The sequence below is a fragment of the Onychomys torridus genome, chromosome 1 (assembly GCF_903995425.1).
Source record: "Onychomys torridus chromosome 1, mOncTor1.1, whole genome shotgun sequence".
In the NCBI taxonomy this organism is placed as follows: Eukaryota; Metazoa; Chordata; class Mammalia; order Rodentia; family Cricetidae; genus Onychomys; species Onychomys torridus.
Window position 1 is genome coordinate 34,407,626 of NC_050443.1, and position 24,336 is coordinate 34,431,961.

Consider the following 24,336-nt stretch of genomic DNA (forward strand, 5'->3'; position numbering starts at 1 on the left):
AGAGAGGAGATGGAGAAGATAAGTAGATGGTAGTAGTAAGAAAGACACAGGCTATGCCTGGATAACAACACAGCCTGTTGTTAGAGATGGTGGCAGACTAAGCACACCGGGGAGTGCTGCAGAGAAACGGTGTCTTCTGGACACGATAGGACTTCTGCACTCAAACGCTGCAGCTATGGTTGCCTGTACAAGACCCGAGCCAATCAACATTCTAATGATGGGGTGGGGCTTCATGAGCTCCCAACTGAGGAGCTATGGGAGAGGGTGAGGGAGTTTTCTTTAAGGATGTGGCCTCTGGTAGGTTGGCCACTCCAGTGGATGGTCCCCACGCCCAGAGTATATGGGCTCCAGAAACTAGAACCCATGTTTTTGTTTTGTTTTGTTTTCTAAAGGATACAAAGGTGAGGGGGAGGGACATGGTTGTGGGTAGATCTGAGAGGAGTGGGAGGAATATGATCACAATACATTGTATGAAATTCTCAATAAAAGTATTTAAAAATATATAAGTGGCGGCGATGTGAGCAAAGTCCTAGGTGGTGGAGCAGACAGGGAGGAAGCACCCACTGGAGAGCTTCAGAGATCAATAGTACACAGGCCTGAGGGTGTGCATGGTGGGAAGCATTATGCAGGCCTAGCTGGCCATGTCCTCAAACATGTCCTGTGCATAGTCCAGCCTTAGACTGCACCCGTTTGAGGGAATCCCATGGTTAGATACTAGGAATATTAGAAAGGAGTCAGCCTGAAGAGTGGGAATCACCCCATCGCCAGGGCAGACACATTTGCTGGCACGTATCAAACAGTCCACCTGTTTCCATGGTGTAGGATCAAAGTCTAAACTTTTCACACACGTGAATCCGTGTAACCCTTACTATAGACCTTAGGCTACTGCAGTCGCGATCATGTTTTACCAGCCAGGAAACTGAGGCCGAGAGAAGGCAGGGGTACCTGCTCACGATCTTAGACTCCTAGCAAAGGTTGAAATAGGATTCACACTCTGTGTAAAGTCTATGTTCTCACTTTCCCACTTTCACGCCCCTAGTAGGGGGTGGAGTTTGGCTCCATTTGACTTCAACGGTGCACAGTATCAGGAAAGTTGTTCCCTGAGCCTTCTGCACAGACACCTAGTGTGCTGAGCCTAGCCGGCACTAGCCACCTCCGCCGCCAGAGGGCGCTGCGGCAAGTCGCGCTCAACCTCGCCGTTGCGCATGCGTCCACGCTGCAGCGGACGGTAGAGGGGCCCGGCTTCTCGCCCCACCCAGTCGACCCACGTGACCCGGAAGCGCTCTCCGGCCGGCGCACGACCGGCGTCTAGGTTGCTCCGTGACTACCGCGCGCCCGCGCTCGCTCCCTGGCTCCGGTGCCGCGCTGTGCGGCCACGCGCTTGTTCGGCGGCCATGTGTTCTCTGGAGGCGGGGAACGGTGGGTCCCTGGTGTGGGCGGCGGGGCAAAGGCGGGCTGGCGGGCGGGCGCGGGTCCCGGTGCTGACAGTGTGCCCCGCAGGCCAAGGCGCCGAGCTGGGGCCGGAGCCCCCGGAGCTGTCGGACAGCGGGGACGACGCCGGCTGGGAGGACGAGGACGCTGAGCCCGCGCACGGCCGGCAGCACACGCCCTGCCTGTTCTGTGACAGGTTCGTGCCCGCGTGGGAAGCGCGCTGTGGAGCTAGCGAGCACGTGGCGGGCCGGAGGCCGTGGTCCACGCGTGGCCGCTGATTGACAGGGGCCGCTCACGTGGCCCGGGGGGCGGAGCGGAAGCCGCTCTGGGTTTGTCTCTGCAGCCTAGTCAACCACCCCCACCCCCAACACCCACACCACCCCACCCCCGCTTCCCGTCTCAGATCCTAAACCGGGTCTGGCACACCATCACTCTGGAGGCTGAGGCAGGAGAATAGCCACGAATACCAGGCCAACCTGAGCTACCTAGCTAGCTAGACCTCCCTCTCAAACTAAAAAACCAGAACTCCACACTTTAGTCTTAAATCATGAGGACACAGTATGGGTAGTTTTAATCTGTTTTACTTGGTAATAAATTTTCGGGGTGTGTAGTCTGGAAGAGCGCTTCTGTTTCTACCATCCTATAATGACTAGTCCATCTCCATGATTGAGGGAGAAATTGCTGCCTTTTGTACTTAGGGGAAATGAAGCTGCAGAGCCACCAAGTTGTTCAAGGTCATGAAGCTGCATTCTATATTCGAAGAACACAATTCTTTTCACTTAAAATCCTGCATCTTTGTTTCAAGAAAGTGACTTTGGGTGTGTGGGCATGAAAAGAGGGTGTTTGACATTGATCAATGCTGCTGAGCTCCCAGTATGGGGGGGGGGGGGTGGGGGGTGGGGAGAGACACATGGTGCAGACTGGTGACATATGAGTGTTCCTAAGTGGCACCTCATTGGACAGGAGGAATGACTGCACACTCATATTTATTGAGCATCCGTGGTGCAGTGTCCTGTGATAGGCTGTGAGGACTATTCAAATGACCTATCTTGGCAAACACGGGTTGAGAGTTGCCTGTGTGCTAGGCGTGCAGAAGGGTGCAGAATCTATCTGTCTGTTTGTTCTTGTTCCTGCCCTTCAGTGTTGGAGGTTACATACAAAAGAGGTGTGATTCTTCACATTGCAATGCAGGTGCTGTGGGACAACCAAGGTCACTTGAATTCTCTGCCAGCTGGACAGTTGTGTGCTGTGTGTCTAAAAGCATGTGCTGTGCCGGTTCACTGGGAGGAGAAAGCGAATCAAGTAGGGAACTTGTGTGACTTGAGAGACACAAAATACATCAGAGAAAGCTGTGTTACCCAGAAGCCTTTGGGAGATTTTAGGGTCGTCAGTATTTTGACTTCCCCGCAGACTGTCCCATGAGGCTATTGCTTGTCTCTTCAGGTTGTTTGCATCCGCTGAGGAAACATTTTCACACTGTAAGTTGGAGCATCAATTTAATATTGATAGTATGGTCCATAAACATGGTGAGTATCTCTTAGAATAAAGACAATTTTGCTTGTGAAGTTTAGGCTCAAATTTTACCATTTTCCAGACCCTTTATTTTCCTTGTGTGTGCTTCCCCAAAGTGGATGTCAGGTGACTTCCTGAGTTGTGCTCCACTTCCTGGATTGAGGCAGGGTCTCTCACTTGAACCCTGAGCTTGCTGACATGGATAGTCTGGCTAGCCAGCTTGTTCGAATGATCGCTGGTCTCTGTCTCCCAAGCACTGACATTATAAGAGGCCACCACTCTGCCTGGTGTTTTGTGTAGTGCTGGGAATTCGAACTCATGTCCTCTTGCTTACCCATTTAGCTACACAAGTCTAACGGCCTGAGTTTGCTCCCAGGAGCTCACACAGAGGTGGAAGAAGACAGCAGTACCTGTCACCCCCCTGACACTCATACCGTACCCCACATCATACATTCTAATCAACAAAAATGCAAGGAAAGCACCTTAAAACTTGTTAAATATGGCTGTTCCTCAGATAAGGTATTTACAATTATCAAAATTATAGTTTCTAGTTATTAATACAAAATTCCAAATACAAGTGATACTTTAGAGGTCAGAAATACCTCATTGGAAGAGCATTTAGTATCAGTTAAATATATTGTATTAAAATCAGTGAATTATTTTTTCTTCTCCTGTTTAGGACTTGAATTTTATGGATACATTAAACTAATAAATTTTATTAGACTTAAGGTAAGTTGGAAATGTAATGAAGTTCACCGAGGCTGCCATGCCCCTGGGCTGATTATTAATGGACTATGAGCGGTTGTTTCAGATTTGGCATTTTTCGTATTGTGAGAATTGTGGACATGAGGGAAGAGTGCGGGGTGAAGCTCCCGGTGGGGTGTCCCCTGCTTACTGCTGTCATGGTTAACTGTATTGAGTCAGTACTGTGCAAAAAGCACTTGTCAGGTAAAAGGAAAATTGTCAGTTTTTCTGTAAAATCAAATAATTTCTAGTCTGATTCCAAGTACTTTGGATGTATTTTTTTTTTTGTTTTATTTTTTCACAGTTTATTCTCTTTTAAAATTTATATTTTATTTTATGTGTATGAATATTTTGCCTGCATTCCTGGTGCCTGCAGAAGCCAGAAGAGGAGGACGTTGGATTCTCTAGAACTTGGGTTACAGATGGCTGTGAGCCACCGTGTGGATGCTGGGATTTGAACCTAGCTCCTCTGCAAGAACAGTCACTGCTTTTAACATCTGAGCCATCTCTCCATCCTATGTTATTTAATTTTTTTTCAAACATTTTGTTCTTAGACCTATTTAAATGAATGTTTGAGCTGGGGTCACTTTGCCTGCATCAGATAATATAAGAATACGCAGGGCTGGAGAGATGGCTCAGAAGTTAAGAACACTGGCTGTTCTTCCAGAGGTCCTGAGTTCAATTCCCAGCACGATCACAACCATCTGCAATGAGATCTGGCTTCCTCTTCTGGCCTGCAGGGATACATGCAGGCAGAACATTGTATACATAATAAATAAATAAATCTTGCCGGGCGGTGGTGGCGCACGCCTTTAATCCCAGTACTCAGGAGGCAGAGCCAGGCGGATCTTTGTGAGTTCAAGGCCAGCCTGGTCTACAGAGCGAGATCTAGGAAAGGAGCAAAGCTACACAGAGAAACCCTGTCTCAAAAAACCAAAAAAAAAAAAAAAAAAAGAATACGCTCCAGCCTGGTAAACACAGATGTACCAGTCTTGTGCAGAATTCAGGTTTTTTGGTCTTTTGGTTTTGCTTCAGTTCCTCAGTTCCCCACTCTTTTTTAGGGAGCTTTGTTGTTACATGCAATGAATACAATGTGCTCTAACTTCATACCCAGAATCCTACAGTCGAGTATATGAATTCCATACACAGCCCTGTGCCTTGGGAGAAAGATGAGTACCTGAAGCCAGTATTGGAAGATGACCTTTTGCTTCAGTTTGGTAAGATGAACCTTCTTTATCTACTTTAGCTAGTGTCAGGCCATTTCTTACACCAAATGAAAGCAAAGTGCTTTGTGAAAACGGACCTTAATTGTCATCCCCATCCCTCCCCCCCCCCCCCCCCACCTCCCAGGTGATTTTTCTCCTTTCTCTTGTTTTACGTGGTCAGCTAAACTGGATAATTCTGAAAGTAACCAGTTGGTAAGTTTTAAGTTAGCTGCTGTTCTGGGAGGCATGTACTTTGCCAGCCTGTTCTCTCCCTTCCTGGCCTGCACTTCTTGGTTTTGTTCAGTGTATCCACACTGTGTATGCTACTCACTCTTTAGTTATAGATATTGGATTGACTATTGCAGTACCACAGTGCTCATGTTCAAGGAATCCTTTCAGGAGACTATATTCATACACTTTTTACTGTAGTGTCTTGTTGTTATTGTTAATTTATTTCTGTGTCTTATTTATTGACTAAACTTTATGGTGGATATGCAGTATGATAAGGAAAACATGGTTCATAGAAGGTTCAGTTCCAGGCATCCACTGTAGATCCACCCTCCATGGATAATGGCTTCATTTCTCAGGACCGCAGCGGGCTGTCAGTTTTCACAGGTCTGGGGATGTAGCTGAGCCGATGAGGGCTTGCCTCTCATATCCTGGGTTTGACCGCAAAGCACTTCCAGCCTCAATAAGACTGCATTCTTGTTCCCGATCATTGTGTTACTGATTTACTCTCTTATTCCACACAGACACACACAGAATTTTTATTGCAGCATTGTAGCTTATTTCAGAATATGGAAAGAAACTAAATGTCCCCTTAAAAGAGAGTGGCTGAGTCAACTGTGGGCAACCACACTTGGAGCAATATATCCTTAAGGAGAACAGGCATCCCTATGAACTCTGTAGAGTTCTGCACCCACAGAGCTCAGTGCTTCATGTAGTAGGGCCATGCCTTCCAGGGCTGCTACTGTTTACTGCTTCTCTTTCCCTCCAGTTTATAAGATTAACATCACTGAATGGTGCTGCATATTAATGTTAAATTATGACTTTTTAAATTGTAGCCATAATAAAACCAAGCTTGCCAAACAGCTTGAATTTGGAAATAGAACACAAAGTAAGGATTTGTAGTAGTTTTTGTAGTTGATGTGATCAGATAATCAAGAGATGCAGTTGGCGGAGGAAGGGCTTATTCTGGCTGACCATTTAAGAGGACCATTCCACACTGCAGGGAGCAGCTGGTCACATTGGGTCTACATCAGAAAGTCTAGAGTGGGTGGGATGTGGGGTTTAGGTTGGGGTTGGAGAGATGGCACAGGAGTTAAGAACATACACTGGCTCTTTGGTTCCCAGCATCCACATGGCAGGTTTCAACCTACTATAACTTCAGTTCCAAGGGATATGACACCCTCTTCTAGAGGCTTCTGTGAGCACCTGCATATATATATATATATATATATATATATATATATATAGATAGAGAGAGAGAGAGAGAGAGAGAGAGAGAGAGAGAGAGACTAGCAGGTAAACATACACATAAATACAAATAAATAAAGCTTAAAAGCTTATTGTCCTTTCCCAGTAACCCACTTCCTGTAGTGAGTTCTACCTCCTAAAGGTTCTACAACCTTCTGAACATGACCACCTAGGGACGGAGTGTTCCAAACACATGAGATGACTCTTCTCTGAATTGAGGTCAGTGATGAGGCATTGTGTGTGTGTGTGTGTGTGTGTGTGTGTGTGTGTGTGTGTGTGTGTGGTAGGGGGGTTTCAGCCTGGGCTCTAGACTCCTGGAGCAGCAGTGTGTCCTGGTTAGCTTAGCTGTTGGGTGGGTCCCAGCACTGAAGAAGTGTCTTCATAAGTATCACAGCAGAAACCCAAGTTGGGGTGGAGTACTGTCCCCAGTCCTGCATGGAGGACAGTGTCTGCAGTCTGTTGCTATAGGTAGACCTGAAAGTTAATGAAGTCTCCTGCTGATTCTGGGGTTTCTTAAGACTCACTGGCTCCGTCTCTACAGGGTTATTTCTATACTAGATGTTAATGATGGAATTAAGACTAAATCAAGATTTTGTTTGTTTTGGCTTTGGTTTTTCAAGACAGTGGTTCTCTGTGTAGCCCTGTCTATCCTGGAACTCTGTAGCCCAGGCTGGCCTCGAACTTCTGAGACCCGCCTGCCTCTGCCTCTGAGAGCTGGGATTAAAGGCGTGCACTACCACTTCCTGACAAGATATGGTTTTTTAGCCTAAGATTTGGCTGCATCATAATATCAGAAATAAGATTTTAGTGTCTTGCCTGGGATGGGAAGGATTTGGATATATAGCAGTCCTCATCTGTACTCCATCCTTACATTTGATGAAGGTGTGATTGAGTGTAACCTTCGGGTATGCACAGTTGTGATGCTGTGAACATAGACATTATGAAATGGCTGTTGCAGTCAAGTAGATTAGCATCCAACATTTTACCTACCATTTTTATGTATAATGAGAACACTTAAGCTGTGCTGTGTTGGCACATTGCACGTGTACACCAAGGCATCAGCTATAGTCACATGGTGAGATGTTCTGAATGTATTCATCTGAAGTGAAATCTTAACAGTCCTAACACATGGTGGCCCTCTGCCTCAGGAGACGGTGTTTTAAATGCACTTCTGAGTGAGATTTTGTGTGTGCCCTTTGGTGTTGGCATGTTTTCTTTCACATACTGCCCTCCAGGCTCATTCTTGTTGCACCCAGCAGGAAAACCTGTGTCTTCATGTGCTGTCTGCCGTACTGAGGCTAAGGACACAGGCTGCGAGGTGGCTTTGTTAGGGTCAAGAACCTGGGTTGGTAAGGCAGGTGTTGGGTTTTTCTCTTCTCCAGTGAATAACTGTATGACTTTTGAGTTGGTCACTAAGCTTTTTCGAAATTTATTTTCTCTGTGTCTGAAGTAGGAATAACTGTTTGCATTTCAGATTGTTTTGAGAGTGAGATGTAATGTGATATGTGCACACTTGAAAGCCTAGTGGTGAACACTGGAGTCTACCCCCTGTGTTTGGTTCAGTGTATCCATGTATACACATGTTCAGTTTAGCTAGCTAATGACAAGCAGACTATCATACTCCGTGAGGTCAAATCAGAGAGCTTGGATGACAAGTATGTGAAAACTGCTTTTAATCATTTTTCTCACTTGACCGTGGTAGGCACTTAGGCCTGTTTGTCCCCACTGTGCTGCTGTGAGGTGGCCCGATAATGGTGTCTGTTTACCTTTTAGATGTAGAAGATCTTTATGAGCCAGTGTCGACTCCCTTCTCATACCCCAATGGACTCAGTGAAAGTACATCCATTGTGGAGAAATTGAAGCACATGGAGGCGCGGGCACTGTCTGCTGAGGCTGCATTGGCTCGGGCGCGTGAGGATCTGCAGAAGATGAAGTAACTCCCTGTCCAACCAAACGCTGCTTTAGGTGTAGGGTAGTTACCTGCAAGAACACTTGGGATGCTAGACACTCAGTGCATATACTTAACTTTAGGAGCATTAAAGACATATAGCGTTTCATGGTGTGTGAATATAGATCACTGTAGCGTTGCATTTTTATGTACTTGTACATACTTCATAATTACTTTGCATGTGTAGCTGTTCTAATTTGCTCTTGAATATTTGTTTTTAATATTTCCTGCCTTTCAAGGTTTTTTTTTTTTGTTTGTTTGTTTCTAGTTGTTTTCACCTCTTTGATTGTCTTATTCTAGTTTTTCAGAAATGGAAGAATTATTATTATTATTATTATTATTATTATTATTATTATTATATTTAGGTATTGGGAAAATATAGTGTTGAAAAGTTGTTTTTAAAAAGCCAAAATGTAGGCGGTGGTGGTGCACGCCTTTAATCCCAGCACTTGGGAGGCAGAGCCAGGTGGATCTCTGTGAGTTCGAGGCCAGCCTGGGCTACCAAGTGAGTTCCAGGACAGGCTCAAAGCTACACAGAGAAACCTTGTCTCCAAAAACAAAAACAAAAACAAACAAACAAAAAAAACCCCAAAATGTGACAGTAGTGTAGAATTTAAGCAAAGAACCAGGTAGACGGGGGCAGTTTTTCCTCACTGAGTTGGCATTCTCCAGGAGCCCTGAATCTCTAGGGGGAACTTGTTAGTCTAGAGGTGGGCACAAGCCTTCACATGTGCGTCCATAGCGTGCCCACCTCCCAGCTTCTCCCTTCTGCATCTGTAAGCTGGTCACTAGGACCTGAGTTCCTAGTTCATGGCTGGCCAGAATGTCAGGGGCAGGAAGAGCAGAGTCCCTTCAAGTCCCTAGTCCTTGTTTCTGATTATCATGCTTGGGAACATAGTCAGCCGTCACCAGCTCAACTTTCTGCCCTTCTGTCCTCCTCACTCTTGTGTAGCTTGTAGATTACTAACATGTCACCACCTGAGTGAGACCCGGAATGGGGGGAGTCAGCTGACTTGGGTCTGCTCTGCTCATTTAACCCATTTCAGGAATATTCAAATTTGAAATAGGCTCCATTGATGTAGATGCTAAGAGGGAATTTTAAAACAGTAGGAAAAATAAATTTGAATAAACCAGATATTGCTTCAGATCCAGCAGGGGGCGCTGTTGGGGCTTCAGCTAGAAAAGGATTTAAGATGCTGGGCACACTCCCTCCCCTTTCTCACCCTTTAGCCTGGCCTTTTCTCATGGTCCAATAAACCTGTCTCAAGGGTATATTTCAAATTGATTACAGACAATTTGCTCAGGATTTTGTGATGAACGTAGATGTCAGAACCTGCTCCTCCACGACTGCCATTGCAGACCTGCAGGAGGATGAAGATGGTGTCTACTTCAGCTCCTACGGGCATTATGGGATACATGAAGAAATGCTAAAGGTTGGACAGAGTTCATGTGCATCAGATCCTCCAATGGAGAACTCTATGTAATAGGCCTTAATACCCAAGAGTGAGTGTGTGAGTGTGTGTGTGTGTCTATACCTCTGGTGTTTAGATAACTACTCCTCAGATGAAAAGTTTACAGAGGTGTCAAGTCCCTGTGAATCCTATTAAGTTAATATTCATCTTTTCTTTATGAAGCCACTTTTTGCTTGAAATTGAACGTTGGAAAAAAACCTGCTTGGTGGTTCTGGCCTTCCCAGGAATATCTACTGTGTGAAGTGGGAATTAAATGACGTTTTTTAACATAGGAAAGAAACAATTTTAGTTTTTAAAATAGCAGTGCTGACTTGGTTTGGGCAAGTAATTTTCTTATAAAGTTTAATTTATAATAGTTCTCACAGTATTCATGGTATAACCCACAAAATCATTGATAATATAGAAATGTTTCCTAATGTGGTCAGACCTGGTATTTGAATCTGTTTAGTTTTAATAGTCATAGTGTAATGTCCATATAAGATAGAAGTAGTTTCTAACTTTATATACTGACAGTACATTTTATCTAGTACTGTAGATTATAGTAGTAAGAGTTTTAACTCAGCAAAACTGACTCTACCTGAATAGCATAAAATACAACAAATTTTGATTTGTAAAATTTTTAGATGTTTATCTCTAGGAATTTTAGATGTTACAATCTTTTTTCCTAAAATCAATCAATAAAAAATCCTTCCTACAGCCTCCCTCCAGATTATTCTATTTAAAGTTGGCCCAAGGACTTTAAAGCAGTGTCATGCAATTACTAATGCCATATATCAGTTGCTGTCACCTGGGTAATGATGGCATTGCATTGCAAACAGTGGATACCATATAAATGAGTGAATTTATGTAAAATAAATTGGCATGCTATTATTTTTATCTAAGTTCTATTACCAGTAAAGACTCAGGAGTCAGATATTGGGGTAAAAACCTGATCAAAGAAGTGGAGGAAGAGGAGGAGGAGGATCAACCAACTGACCTTCCCTTTTTTCCCAGAAACCCAGCAAGCACATCTCTCTTCTCTCCTGACCAAAAAAGACTGCGCATCTCTAAGTCTCTCCCTACTCCTTCATGTGTCTTTGTCCGTCTCCCTGGGTCCTCTGTATTCTCTATTTCTTGTCAACTAGTTCCTGGCTCTGCCCCGATCCAAGGTTAATTTTATTAACACAGTCTTAGAGTTGCACATTGTGATCAGATATCCCAAAACAGCATACTTCATATTTGGAGTTGACTATTTTCTGTAAAGATGATAAGCTGTCATCTAAGCCCCATTGGTTGTTTTAGATCTGTCCACTTAGTGCTTCATGCCCTTCGTATCTTTAGTGTGGAACTTGTGTCGCCTTTTCCAGACAGGTCATAGTTGCTGCAAGTCTTGGGGATGGAAGTGTTTCCACTGCAGTGATCAGAGACGGCTGCTTTGCATAAAACAGCTCTGCCTAGGACTCATGCGCCTGTGTGACAGCAGTTAGAGACTGTGATATGTGACCAATGCCAGACTCCTGGATGCACACGGAGACTCCAGCTGGAAGGCTCTTTACTTTTAGAGAACCACTTAGGTGCTGTCTCTGCCACAGTTTAACTTCCTGTGGTACAGAATTACTCTTGGTACAGTACTCTTCGATACTGGCTAAGTTAAGGAGTAGCATGCCCTGGAGCAGGTTGTAGTTCCTGATTTTCACCAGAACAGCTCTCAGCACAAATGAACGGTTCCATGGTGTCTTGCTACGGAAAACCTACCTAATTCCGAGAAGTCATATCAGAATGGGAAGCACTTAGTGTCAGTCATTTCTAGGTTTGAATGTAATTGTTCAAAGTTTAAAGACAAAGTTGACAGGGGTGTGGGTTGAATGAACTTCAGATAGCCCTTGCTACCTTGGGCCTTTGAGGAAGAGCTGTTGGCTGTAATGCAGATCTCAGCTGCGCCCCAGTCTGCCTGTGTTTGCTGTGGCAGTGACAGCCGCTGTCTGGGTATGCAGGTCTTCTGTCTGTGCTGTTGAGAGAGAGAAGTGTGGGCGCTTATTATGTTGTCTCCTCGCACCTGCAGCTGACTGGGCTTTGTGTTCCCTTCCTACGCCAGGGCACCTTGACGGCTTGTGTGTGGATGTAAAATTGTCTCGGTGGCTTCTCTGCCTGAGGATCAGCTATAGTGGTTTGTTTAGAGGGATGGAGCTGAGCTCCGGTCATCTCCACACAGCCTCCTATGTATCAGAGCTCTGATTTTGTTCTTTGCATCTGGTTGAGGAGAAAGACACCTTCCAAGTGTTATTCTGTACTCTAGAGTAAGTCTTCAGAACCTTGTTCTATTTTGAGGATTTTCTTTATTGTTTTGTTTGTTTGAGACAGGGTTTCCTGTATGTAGTTTAGGCTGGCCTGAGACTCTGTGTTAGCCAAGGACGACCTTGAACTCTTGATCTTTCAGCCTCCACTGCCACATGTTGCAGGGTCACAGGCCTCCACTGCCATCCTGGTTTGGAAGCAGTTTTTAAGGCGAGTTCTTTGGTAGCTTTCCTATTCAGGATTGTGGGCTTTTTTTTCTCTAGCAAACCATCAGTTATTGAGCCGAGGCTGTGTGTTATGAGTTTAGGAACAAGGCAGATGATGGGAGAGGCCACAGGAGGAGCATAGCCAGGTAGCAGTGCGGTTAGGACAGCAGCTGGGATGCTGTGGATTTAGTTGGAGTGTGGAGAGGCAGGGTGATGGGCAAGAGCCGTTCAAGCTGCTGCACCTGTGACTGATGCACACTTTGAGTTAGTTCTGTTGTTTCAGCAGAAAATGTGCAAATGGTGTGCATTTAAAGGGGCATTTTATTTTTATGTTTTCTTTATTCTTGAAAATTTCTTATATGTATACAATAAAGCATAATCCTACCCACCCTCCCCCCCCCCCCAATTTGCCCCACACCTGGCACTAATTGGACTAAGTGGACTGCCCCTCCCCCCCAAAAAAAGGGGAGAAAATTAATTTTGAAATAGGTCTGTTTGAGGGATTTTGGAGGAATTGTCTTTGTGATGTAAGTTTACTGTTTATTTTGTGGGGAAATGAGAAGACAGGTCACTGGTGTACATTATTTAGGGAAAGATAACAAGGTCGAATGGGCTCAGGACAGATTTGGTTATTTGTCTGAATCCTTAAAAGTGACACCCACAGGTAACAGAGGGTCGACTATTTTTATTTCTTTCATTCATTCATTCATTCATTCATTCATTAATTTATTTATTTTGAGGCAAGGTTTCTCTGTGTAGCCCTGGCTGTCATGGAACTCACTCTATATAGACCAGGCTGGCCTCAAACTCACAGAGATCCACCCGCCTCTGCTTCCTGAGTGCTGGGATTAAGGTGTGCATCACTACTGCCCAGAAGGCTATTTTTATTTTTTATGTGAAACCCAAAGCTGGAGGTTCTCACTTGGTGACACCTATCTTTATCATACTCCTTGCCGGCTTCAGAGCTCTTCCTCTCCTCATCTGCAGGCTGTGTGTGTCTGACTTGGGGATGCAGCTAGGTCACCAGCCAGCAGGAATGGGAGGATGCTGTAGGCCTGCATGGTAACAGCATATGAGGAACTCCTGAGCATGGATACAGCAGGGTTCACATGAGTTCCTTCTAGGCCTACAGGCTTTGAAGCATCATTTACTACTGCAGAAATTTCTAGAAACAAAATAGTACTATAAATCAGATGCTGATGTGGCTTTCTTAGAAAAACTTCATCAGTGTGAATTTATGATCCTTGTGCACCTCACCTTTTCATGTACCTATTTTATCTTTTCTGTTCCTAATTTTCACGTAGCTTCAGTGCAGGGAGCCAGGCTTAGCTTCACGGGTGCCTTCTCTTACTATTTATCATCACTTGAGTCTGACAGTGACCATGTGTGGAAAGAGAAAGACATGCACATTTCAAACTAATGGCTAGATCTAACTTTCACTGATACTTTTTATATAGAAATTTTTATGTGTTGCTGCTATTTTTCCTCTTTATTATTTTCTTTTAGAAAGAAAAAAAATTAAGTAGCTCAGTTTTCCAGGTAGAACGTAGCTGTGGAAGCTAGCAGTGTGTAATACATTAGCCATAAGTTCATAAAAGAATTCATTTCCTCAGACTGTCCCTGTAAACACAGTGCTTTGTTCTCTACTCTAGGACAAAGTCCGCACAGAAAGCTACAGAGATTTCATATACCGAAACCCACACATCTTCAAAGATAAGGTGAGTGAGTGAGTGTCTTGAACCGTCCATCCTGGATGCTTGACTCAGGCTTTGCTTCCCAGGGGCCTTTGATGCACTGCTCTGTGGTGCTGTATTCTGACAGGGCTGCCATTCAGGGTATCTTTTGTAAAGCTGAACATTGTTCATTACAAAAATATAGCCTAGTTAAACTTCGCCTATCCAGTAGTTTATAGATTATAGTTTTTGATTTATGGTGATTGTGTGCTTGGAATGTATCAGATAAACCCTATGGCAAAGCACACTTTTAATTATTATTCTACTGTGTTGTATAGTTAAAAATTCATAATGTTGACTAGAGTTAACTGTAAGAGCTAAAGTTTTTTTCTGTAAGATTTAGTCCTTAGTGAGTTAAATGCTTTATGGGACATCTTGTAATCACTTTTAATACTGTCTAACTTATTTAAAGACATTAGTACATTTTACTTATTTATTCTTCCCTCTCTCTCCTTTACATGTATGTATTGTGTATGGTGGAGTGGGCATATGCGTACCACAGAGTGTGTGTGGTGGACAGAGGATGGTCTGTGCTTCTACCATACAGGTTCCATGTTGTCAGACTTGGCAGCAAGTACCCTTTCTACTGAGCCATCTCGCCAGTCCTGTTGTGTGTGTGTGCATGAGCACAGATGGAGTTCAGGGACAACTTGCCAGAGTCCATTCTCCTTTCACTAATCTCTCTGTGTGTAGTAATCCTTCCTCACAAGTTCTCACATTTCTTCTCTCCACTCCGTCCTTTCCTTCCCTTTCTACATTGGCATGGTTGCCTAAAGCATCATGTTTCTGTTTGTCTTTGTTAGAAGTCACCCCACTAATTTGGTCAGGAGTTACCAGTTCTGCTGTCGGAATACCTTTCCTGGAGTTTCCCTCCATGGTTCTTCCTTCAAGACTCGAGACTGTGAGAGCATGCGGGTGTTTTTAGTTCATCAAGCTCCTGTAGGTTGTTTCTTGGGCTTTTGTCTTGGAGGAGCAGAGAGTGAAGACCTTTGTTGGGAGAGCCACTTCTGTTCACACACTGGGGCATGTCTGGAATGGCTTTCTATTTCCTTTCTTTTTTTTCTGTATAGTTCTAGTTTGGTTATTTGCAGGTTGTTATTTATTTTTTCCTTATTCTTAACCTAGTAAGATGTGTAGAAATGAAGCAGTCCTTGTCTGGCCAGGCAGGAGCCAGCTGTAGGATCCGGACACATGGGGAATTGCTGTGTGCCTCACTGTGTGCCTCACCTGCAGACTGAGTTTTCAGGTCCTTCCTCATTGATGATTGCCATTGTCAGAGCGCTCTCCTGTCTTTGAGGCATCTTCTCATTGCTTTGTGATGTGAGTGCCGTAGGATTTGAAGTGGTGATTTAGAAGTTGTTCTCTTATGCGCTCTGGAGTAGAAGGGATCAAATACTAGTTACCAGAGGATTTAGTCTTTTGAAATAAGTTATTTGTGACTAGGAAGAGTTCTTACTATACACAGCGACTTTTGCTCATAGTTTCTTTGTTGCAGTAATGTGTGTGTGTGTGTGTGTGTGTATGTATTTGTGTGTGTGTGTGTGTGTGTGTGTGTGTGTGTGTGTGTGTGTGTATATATATGCTGGGGATATGGATCAGTGCTAAAGCACTCGCCGCACAAGTTGAGTTCACATTCCCAGCATCTGTGTAATTTCCAAGTGCAGTGATCCAGGTGCAGTGAGGCACAGATGGGTTCCCTGCAGCAAGCTGGCTAGCTAGAAAAGCTGAGTCATTGGCTCCAGGCTTGAGTGGTGGAGAGTGGTAGAATAAGGCACGCCAAGTCAATCTCTGGCCTCTGTGTACAAACATACATACATGTAAATGTACATCTTGACACACATGTGCATGCACATATGTGTGCGTGCGTGCGCGCGCGCGCGCGCACACACACACACAAAACATGGTACTTTTTTTTTTGAGCTGAGGATCGAACCCAGGGCCTTGCGCTTGCTAGGCAACCACTCTACCACTGAGCTAAATCCCCAACCAAAACATGATACTTTTGCCTCATCAACAAACCATGGCAAACTGTGGAGTCAGTTTGCGGCATTCTGCTTCTCTTATTGAGAGAGCCTGCCCAGGGGAGGAAATGGCAGGCTAGTGTGAGCACCTCCTTGCTGCCTTGCCCAAGGTGTTAGCCATTAACTTTATCAGTGTGATGAATTTTGCTTAGCATTTGTGGTTTCTCAAAAGTCACTGTAATGTGAAATGTTTTAGCTTCTTAAAGCACATTAAGGACACAGGTTTTTGTGATTAAGGATATTAAATAGTCTACAGCTTTTAGCTCCTCTTGCACTGTGGCTGTGGCTATGGCTGTAGAAGATGCAGTACCATGTATTTAAGTGCATCTGATGATGCATAAGTCATTGTGTAACACCATGGGACTAGATGTCATTTGTCTGCTTTACCTGTGGTTTGTCTTAAGTTTACTTTCAAACAAGGAGGTTAATTGATGTCTTCAAACCACAGAACTGGGGAAAACAAAAAACAAAAACACAGGCTTTGTGTTCTAGTGTAGTGCTTACAAGCCTTATTCTTCGTACTGAAAAGCAGTGTGTCAGTGTAGAAGAGATGGTAGTTAGGGTGGGACTTGTTAGTTACAGTGTGGCTATTAACACACATACGTATGTGGTTGTTGCTGTGTGGCATGGCCATGTAAGTTTTTATATGTTTTTGTTTTAAAAGTCCATGAAGTTCATTTTTTCCTGCATTTTATTACTATGTTTCCCCTTTTATGTATTAAGTAAACTTCATGTTACAGCACTGGCTTCTATATCATACTGTACAGTGCATAGTAGTATCAAAGTATTGTTATGAGATGGCTTAGTGGTTATACATGCAAGCATGAGGATCCAGTGAGTTTGTATCTCCATAACACACATAAAGCTAGATGCAGTAGCAGGTCTGTAACCCAAGAGTCCCTTGGGCAAAAGGGAGGCAATGCCAGGAGACTCCCAGAAGCTCTGAACAGCTTGCTTGGGGCACACAGCAGTAAGTAGATAACAGAGATGTTGTTCCAAACTAGCAGAAGGCAAGGATGGCATCCGAGGTCCTCTGACCTCCACGTATGTCCTGTGGCACACACATCTTCACAAACACACAGTGTACACTTGTTTTTTTTTTAAGGTGGCTGTAATTAAAAATGGTCTTTTTCTTCTTTCCCATTCCCTCCCAATCTTCTCTCCTTTCTTAATATTGTTTCAGTTCTCAAAATTCCTGTGGAGACCATATGGTAACTCAATTAATTTAACTTTGGGTGACATTTAATCATCCTTTTCCATGCTCATAATTAATTTGTTTGGAGTCCATTGAAGAAATTCCCAGTCAGGTGCCTTTTTATGCTGCTGGCTTCTGTCTACAGTTAAGGTTTGTTAATTCACTTTATTTATTTATTTTAGAAAAAAGGAAATCAACTTCCTTTATCATTTTATATAGTAGCACCAACTTGTTTTGTTATTTTCACTGCTTTTTCTGAGCCTGTCAAGTTTTACCTGTCTGATCACTCAGTCATCAGCTAGATGTAATTAACTACTAAAGTTCAATGGAGACTATAATTAGGCTCTGGAAGCAACTGGACCTGTATCAGAGACAATCACATGATTCACCAGCTATGGATCCTGGACCTGCTTCTTTCTCTTTGGAATTTACTTTGATCATTTGAAAAATGAGGATTAAATCAGAGAGAGAGAGAGAGAGAGAGATGGATCTGTGTGGTATGTCCCTGTTAGCACAGGCCCCAAGGCCAGTAGAAGGCATCAAGTATCTTCCTGTATCATGTCCCCCTTACCCGAGTCCCCTGAGTCACATTCCCTGGGGCTCCCATTTTATTGGCTAGAATGGAAGCAAGGAAGCCCCAGAAATCCTCCAGTTGTTCCCCACTCAGAGATGTGGTTGCAGGCATGCCTGCAGTGCTGGACTTGTTGGATGGGTGCTGGAATCTGAACTCCAGTCCTCATGATTACCTAGCAAGCACTTTTAACCACCGAACTCTCTCTCCAGCCTAAAAACACATTGTTAATTGAACTATGCTTGTATATCCTAAAGCTTTTTGTGCAGTTATTCTTTATAGAAATTATCCCTTATTAATATTTCTTCTTCCATTTTCCAGTGTGATTAAATAATAGAGTTTTCTGTCTTAGTCGTTTTAAGTGTACAGTTGCGTGGTATTCAGTGTAGTCCAAATGCTGTGGCCCATCACACCGTCCATCTCTAAGCTGTGTTCTTTTGCAAAGCTGAAGCTCTGCATTGGTGACTCCCCACTCTCCCCCTTTGGCTCCTGTACATCACTATTTTTCTTACTGCTGTGACTGTTCTAAGCATCTTATGTAAGTAGAATCATGTGCTCTCTGTCTCACATAACAGTGGCTCCAAAGACTTTATATTGGAACATATGTCAGAATTCCCTTCCTTTTTAAGGTTGGGTAAACTGATGACACTTGTATATGCCCTGGTATCCATCCATCGGTCTGTGGGTGGTCAGGTTACTTCTATACTTCTCTCTGTTGCGGATATTGTTGCTGTTACATGGATGTTGAGATGCCCTCTGAGAACCTACCCTCTTTGTTTGGAGATGTACCCAGAATTGGAATTGTCTTGAAGGCTGCCACATAGTTTTTTAGAGTGGGTTTTCTCTCTTCCATTCCCAGCTATGCACAAGGCTTCTGAGTCCTTGCTAACTTTAGTTTGTTTTCTGTCCTGTAGCCATCCTAATGTGTCTGAGAGGTGCTTATAATTCAGATGTGCATTTCCCAAATGACTAACAGTGTGGAATATCTTTCCCTGATACATTATAATTGTTTATTTATCCAGTGTCCTTAGACACCTTTGCCAGTGCAGCATATGATCAAGCTTATCAGGCCCTTTCCAACCTTTTATTTCTAATTCTACAAATTGTATTTTAATGAGGATTTTGGGAGATGCTATGGATTCTGTCCTCGTCACAAAAATGAACTTTTTTGGGAGCTTTTGCCACACTGTCATGCTGCATGTAGCCACATTGTACATTTGTACTGTGTGTTCTACTGCTTTCTCTCTGTTTTGGTGTATTTTACTTGGAACTTGACAGAATTATTTTGTTTTCAATGATATTAAAAGAAAATTCTTAGAGATTGCTGATGTTGCCTCATGGGAGGAAGAGGTCTAGAGGGTCACTGGGCCCTCACTGAGATTCCAGCTTCCCCTTCCTGCATCTTCTTGCCATTTGTAAGCTAATTCTACTCTAATCACACTGGCCTCATGGTCTGGGGAGGTGCTAAAGTATGTAGAGGGAAGAAGATTAGCTGAAGGGGGACTCCATCTGTGCAGCTGTGGGGAAGTTGTAAGTAAGCCCCATCAACTCACTGGCTTTCCAAGTTGGACTTCTGAACCATGGTTTGTCTTGGTACCCTGAAGGAGGGGTTAGATATCATTTCTATCCCTCAGGGAAAGTGTTCCACAGCAGCTGAGTCACGTTATAAATAATCTCGGAACTTCTAAAGGATTGCTTGATTTATTTCTGTTGTAAAAAATTTAAACCTGTGCTGGGTTTGTGCACACTCTTCCACTGAACTACAGAACTCTGATATAAGGTTACATTGGAAAGAAGAAAGTTAGCAACTCAATAGAAAGAATAAGAAACAATATTTTATGTAGTTCACATATAAATACAGAGGATACTATTTGTGCTTGTCCTGTTGGTACACATCCTGGGTGTTTGTTACATAGTCTTACCTCATAGTAGACTGGCCCTGTGGATGTCACCTTGGTTATGTGTAGGCAGGGTTTTTTGTCATGACCACTGACTCCCCAAATAACTACACAGAGACTTATTATTAATTATAGTTGCTCAGCCAATAGCTTAGGCTTGTTACTAACTAGCTCTTAAAACTTAACCCATATTTCTTATCTACATTCTACCAGTTTTCAGCATGTTCATCTGCTTTCTCTGTGTTTGGCTGGTGACTCTGCTCTCTTCCTTGCGCTCTCTTTTTGTCCACAAGTCCCGTCTAACCTCTACCTGCCTAGCTATTGGCCACTTAGCCTTTTATGAAATGGATCAGAAGTATTGGCAAAGACACATCTTCACAGGGTACAAAAAGATTATTCCACAGCAGTTATGTACCCAGATCTTTGCATAACACAGTCCTATTAAGGCTTGGTTCTCTAATAATATTAATCAGAGGTGTTCTCCAACCTATTTAAAACTTAAAAGGAGTATATATCTTTCCCCATGCTCTAGTATTTATTCCAGTTTGTACTACATCACTGCTTGGCATTATTTTATATTCTTTTATTCATATTGTTCATTTCTCTAAAACAATTGTATTAAGACAAAGACTTGGGGAGCGAGGCATGGTTGTACACTCCTATAATCCCAGCATTTAGGAGACGGGGGCAGGAGAATTGCAAATTCAAAGTCAGGCTGGGCTACAGTGACATCCAGTCTCAAAACTACAAAGATAGGGTTTTGGCTTGCTTGGTGAATTCCTCACCAAGATCAGAACCTGGTGCTTAAAGTAGATGGGCCCTGGAATGACACATATTTGGTACAAATTTATAGCTTTGCGGGCTACAATGACAATGAAAGATCTAAAGCCTGGCAGTTTACTCCAGGTGTTTCTTAGGTTAGCACAGAAGGCATTAGATACTACTGTGACATTCTCAAGCAAAGTGTTTGGGAGATCCTCTTCCCACTCATGTTCCCTGGCCCTTCCTTCTGGTCTCCTCCCTCATGTGCCCTTTTGCCTTTGTAACTGTTTCTAAATTGTATGAGATCTACCTTAATTCCTTTTGCTCAAATTTGAAAGGCTTGTTTCTATCCAAATTTAGAACCACTGAGCCTCAGTTAGACTCTAGCAATTAGCAGGGTAAAGCACCTTTATGCTGGCCACAGAATTACTCAGTTTATGCAGTCTTTTAATTTAGCTGTGTTGGCCTAATTGTAGAAGACCGTGGCCAACTGCACCGTTATTAATTTACAATAACCCATAATATGTTGTTTCTGCACATACAAGTTAAACTTTTTATCAAAAGATATTCCTATCCCCAAATATTCTCACATTTTGTGCAGTTGGAAATCAAGGCCTTCCTCAGTAGTAGCTGTTTTATTTTCCAGGTTGTTCTGGACGTTGGGTGTGGAACTGGAATTCTCTCCATGTTTGCTGCCAAAGCTGGGGCAAAGAAAGTGATTGCAGTTGACCAGTCTGAAATCCTCTACCAGGCTATGGATATCATAAGGTAGGCATACATTTAACACTCAATTCATAATTAATTTTGGACTTGAAAATTTACACATTTCATAATTTTTAGTAAATGTCTAGTAAAAGATACTCGAGATATTTGTCTTTTTGCAAAAATCCACCAGCACAATAAAATCTTAAGTTGTGTTGAGCTGGAGCTGCATGCCAAGTCATGCTGACAGTTATTATGGAATTGTTTTTATGCTGTTTTGACCCAGAAGATTATAATATAAAACCAGAAACTATCATAGGATGATATTAACACAAGACTCCCCAGAGCAAATCTGTCAGTGATACTTTCTTTAGGACTCAGCAGTTATATTATATATACACACATACATTAAAGTTAGATTAAAGACTGAGCTTCTGTTTTTATTCTCTGGCATCAGCTGGATTCCTCCTGATTATACAAAGTAAATTCTGTAGTGGCTAGAAGTGAGCTGAAGTTGTGGCTGTGTGTATGCCATTCTGCAGTTTTGTAAAGGCTTTTATTTCTCATTTATTTGATGCACAGTTAAGTATGTCACTGTCACTCTAGGGGTCATCTAGCAGGTATCTCAGTCGCTTGTGCTAACAAACATGATAGACACCATCTGAAGGAAAAGCTATTTTAGAACAATTAACGAAAACTCACTGTTGGTAGTAAGATCATAGCAAGGCACTTTTGCCAGAAAGTGCAAGACTTATGTACTAGCTTGATCCTGCAGAACTGGACCACCCGTGCCTTCAATTGAATTTTGTGTTTTATTGACGTGATGGAAAAGGATAGTTTGTTTCAGTTCTGAAGAGTTTTAGATACATGTTTGCACATGGTCATGTTCACATTCATTGTATCTGAACTGTAGAACTCAAGTGTATAGTGTTCAAGTTTAGAAACATGTTTAGAACTTTTTTTTTTTTTTTTTAGTTTAAAGGAAAATTGGATGTGTTTGGTCTGTGTGTATGTATATATGTGTACCGTGCACATGCCTGGTGCCTGCAGAATCCAGAACAGGACATTGAAGCATCTGAAACTGTAGTTCCGGGACAGTTGTGAACCACTGTGTGCATGCTGAGAACTGAACCCAGGGCTTCGGGAAGAGCAGCCAGTGCTCTTACCTGCTGAGCCATCGCTCCAGCCCAAATTTATGTGTACATGTTCAGGTTTCAGTTCCATGATGAGCTCTGTTCTGCAGGAGAACTTAATTCAGTTCACTGTTTCAGAGGTCATGGCTCAGGGTCAGCTGGATTTATGTTGTTATGTTGGAGTTGAGGCAGAATACTGCTATGGGATAATGCTAAAAACTTCTGACTACAGAATACTTGGGTAGAAGGGTGTAGAGGAAAACTCACTTGATGTATGGGTCAGGGGAAACCCAGGGGGCAAGGTCTTGTCTTCAAGGTGTAGTTATTTCTTCCAGCTAGTCCCTGCTCCCTAGTCCCATGTCCTTGTGACATCATGAGGTGGACTTACCTACCCATTGATGAAGGCTGTGCCCTCTTTAACCACGCACTTCCCCAAAGCCCCACCAGCTGGCAACACAGCCTTGACACCGCTGCAGGAAGGAAGGTGTCTGTGATACATACACAGGACAGCTTCTTTTTAGTCTCTTTTCCTTTGTGGTGTCTTAACACTTTGTCACTCATGGAGGGTGACAGTGACATCTCAAGAAGTAGTAGATTTTAGAGTGTGGTGCCCCTGCACATGCTTCTCTTACATCTGTGTGGTGGGAGCTGAGAGGTGGACATCCCAGCTGAGGAAGTAACTTCCTGTCACAATTCTTGGTGCTGGGGCAGGCCACTGCCTCTGGCTGCTTGTTGAATGAATACCTTGTCACTCTAGGTTTTTTGTGTCTTTTTAAGGATGGATATTTTCAGAGGCAATAGCTGTATTCTAATACTGGTGTTTCTATAGTCTTTATCTCACTGTGCTAGGTGGTCTTGCTTAAATTACAATGTGGACATTTGCCACCGAGAGGAAATCAGGCTTATTTTGCTAAAACTTACATTTTAATTTTCTTGAAACTGTTAGATAGCTGCGTACCCTAATCTGTTTCAGCCACACATGATACATGGATCATGATGCCCAGTTGCAGCAGTTCTGACTATGTTCTTGTCTATCACAGCCCATCCTGTTATTTATTTTTGTGGGAGAATTTTAACATAATCTAATATACCATATCAGTAAGTGGATCATCAATCATGTATTGAATCTTAGTTCAAATTAATTACTAGTAACTTACCAAGAGTGCTCAAACTATAGGTTCCCCCACTTACTAATAAACTACTAACATTTCTTTAGTTCTTTCTATTGAGTTTAGAGTCAGATACATTTTAGTTATTTTAAATCAGTGTGTTAAAGTTTAAAAATAGTTTGACCACCTGTTCTGAGGTTGCCTGTATGAAAATATACTTAGGATTTCAGAGGTGTTAGTATAGCAAATAAAACTAAAACATGGAAGAGAAGGAATTGCTTTGCTGCTATCATGTTTTAACTGTGCAGAGAGTAATCATTTCAGAACATAAACTTCCATGAGGGTAGCAAAGCTCTTCAACCGCCACACAGCTACACACTGCGTTCACTCTCAGGTCTCTGCTGGTTGTATTTTGCCATTTCTCTGGTTTCTCCCCAGCTCAGCCATGGACGGCTAGCTCATCATTTAGACTTTGACATAGCTGGAGAGTTTTCATGGGAAAGCTGATCTATCTCATGTTCACAGTGTGGTATTTTCAGCCCCAGTGTGAAATGGAAGGCGCAGTCTTTCATGTTGCCTCTGTCTAGTGTATTAAACAAGATAAGAAAAGCCTGGTGAGGTGTATAGCTCAGCGGCCAAGCATGTGCCTAGCATATGTGAGGCCTGTGCTTGACCCCAACACCACAAACAGAATAAAGAGAATAACAGGCCTGTTTTACCTGCTTCCTGTTTATATAAGTGTCCTCTAGACTCTCATCTTTTCTCCCCTGACACCTGCAAAGCGAAGTGCTGGTGGGCACTTAGCAACACTGAATAGAGCTGGCACAGGCTTCCTGAAATGCTAGCTCCTCTGGCTCGGCAGGGACATGAGGGGCTCCTGTGGACACCTGTCTGGTGAGCAACTAGATTGAAGAATTTTCAACACCTACGACAGCACAGGTTCA

General features: G+C 43.2%; 1 protein-coding gene across 2 annotated transcripts in view; it reads left to right on the forward strand.

Annotated features, from left to right (window-relative positions):
• The first annotated feature begins 1,269 nt into the window (after positions 1–1,269).
• The window catches only part of Prmt3 (protein arginine methyltransferase 3), an 81,218-nt gene continuing 58,151 nt past the window's right edge, over positions 1,270–24,336 (forward strand). The window contains exons 1-9 of one of the 2 annotated variants that reach the window (XM_036203085.1): positions 1,270–1,419; positions 1,501–1,627; positions 2,875–2,957; positions 3,623–3,672; positions 4,802–4,904; positions 8,142–8,301; positions 9,608–9,749; positions 13,921–13,986; positions 21,095–21,216. In XM_036203085.1, the coding sequence (XP_036058978.1) occupies positions 1,395–1,419; positions 1,501–1,627; positions 2,875–2,957; positions 3,623–3,672; positions 4,802–4,904; positions 8,142–8,301; positions 9,608–9,749; positions 13,921–13,986; positions 21,095–21,216 (878 nt within the window). In that variant the 5' untranslated portion in view covers positions 1,270–1,394. Of the gene's footprint in view, positions 1,420–1,500; positions 1,628–2,874; positions 2,958–3,622; positions 3,673–4,801; positions 4,905–8,141; positions 8,302–9,607; positions 9,750–13,920; positions 13,987–21,094; positions 21,217–24,336 lie in introns of those variants that run through there. The other variant, XM_036203093.1, reaches the window with a different exon arrangement.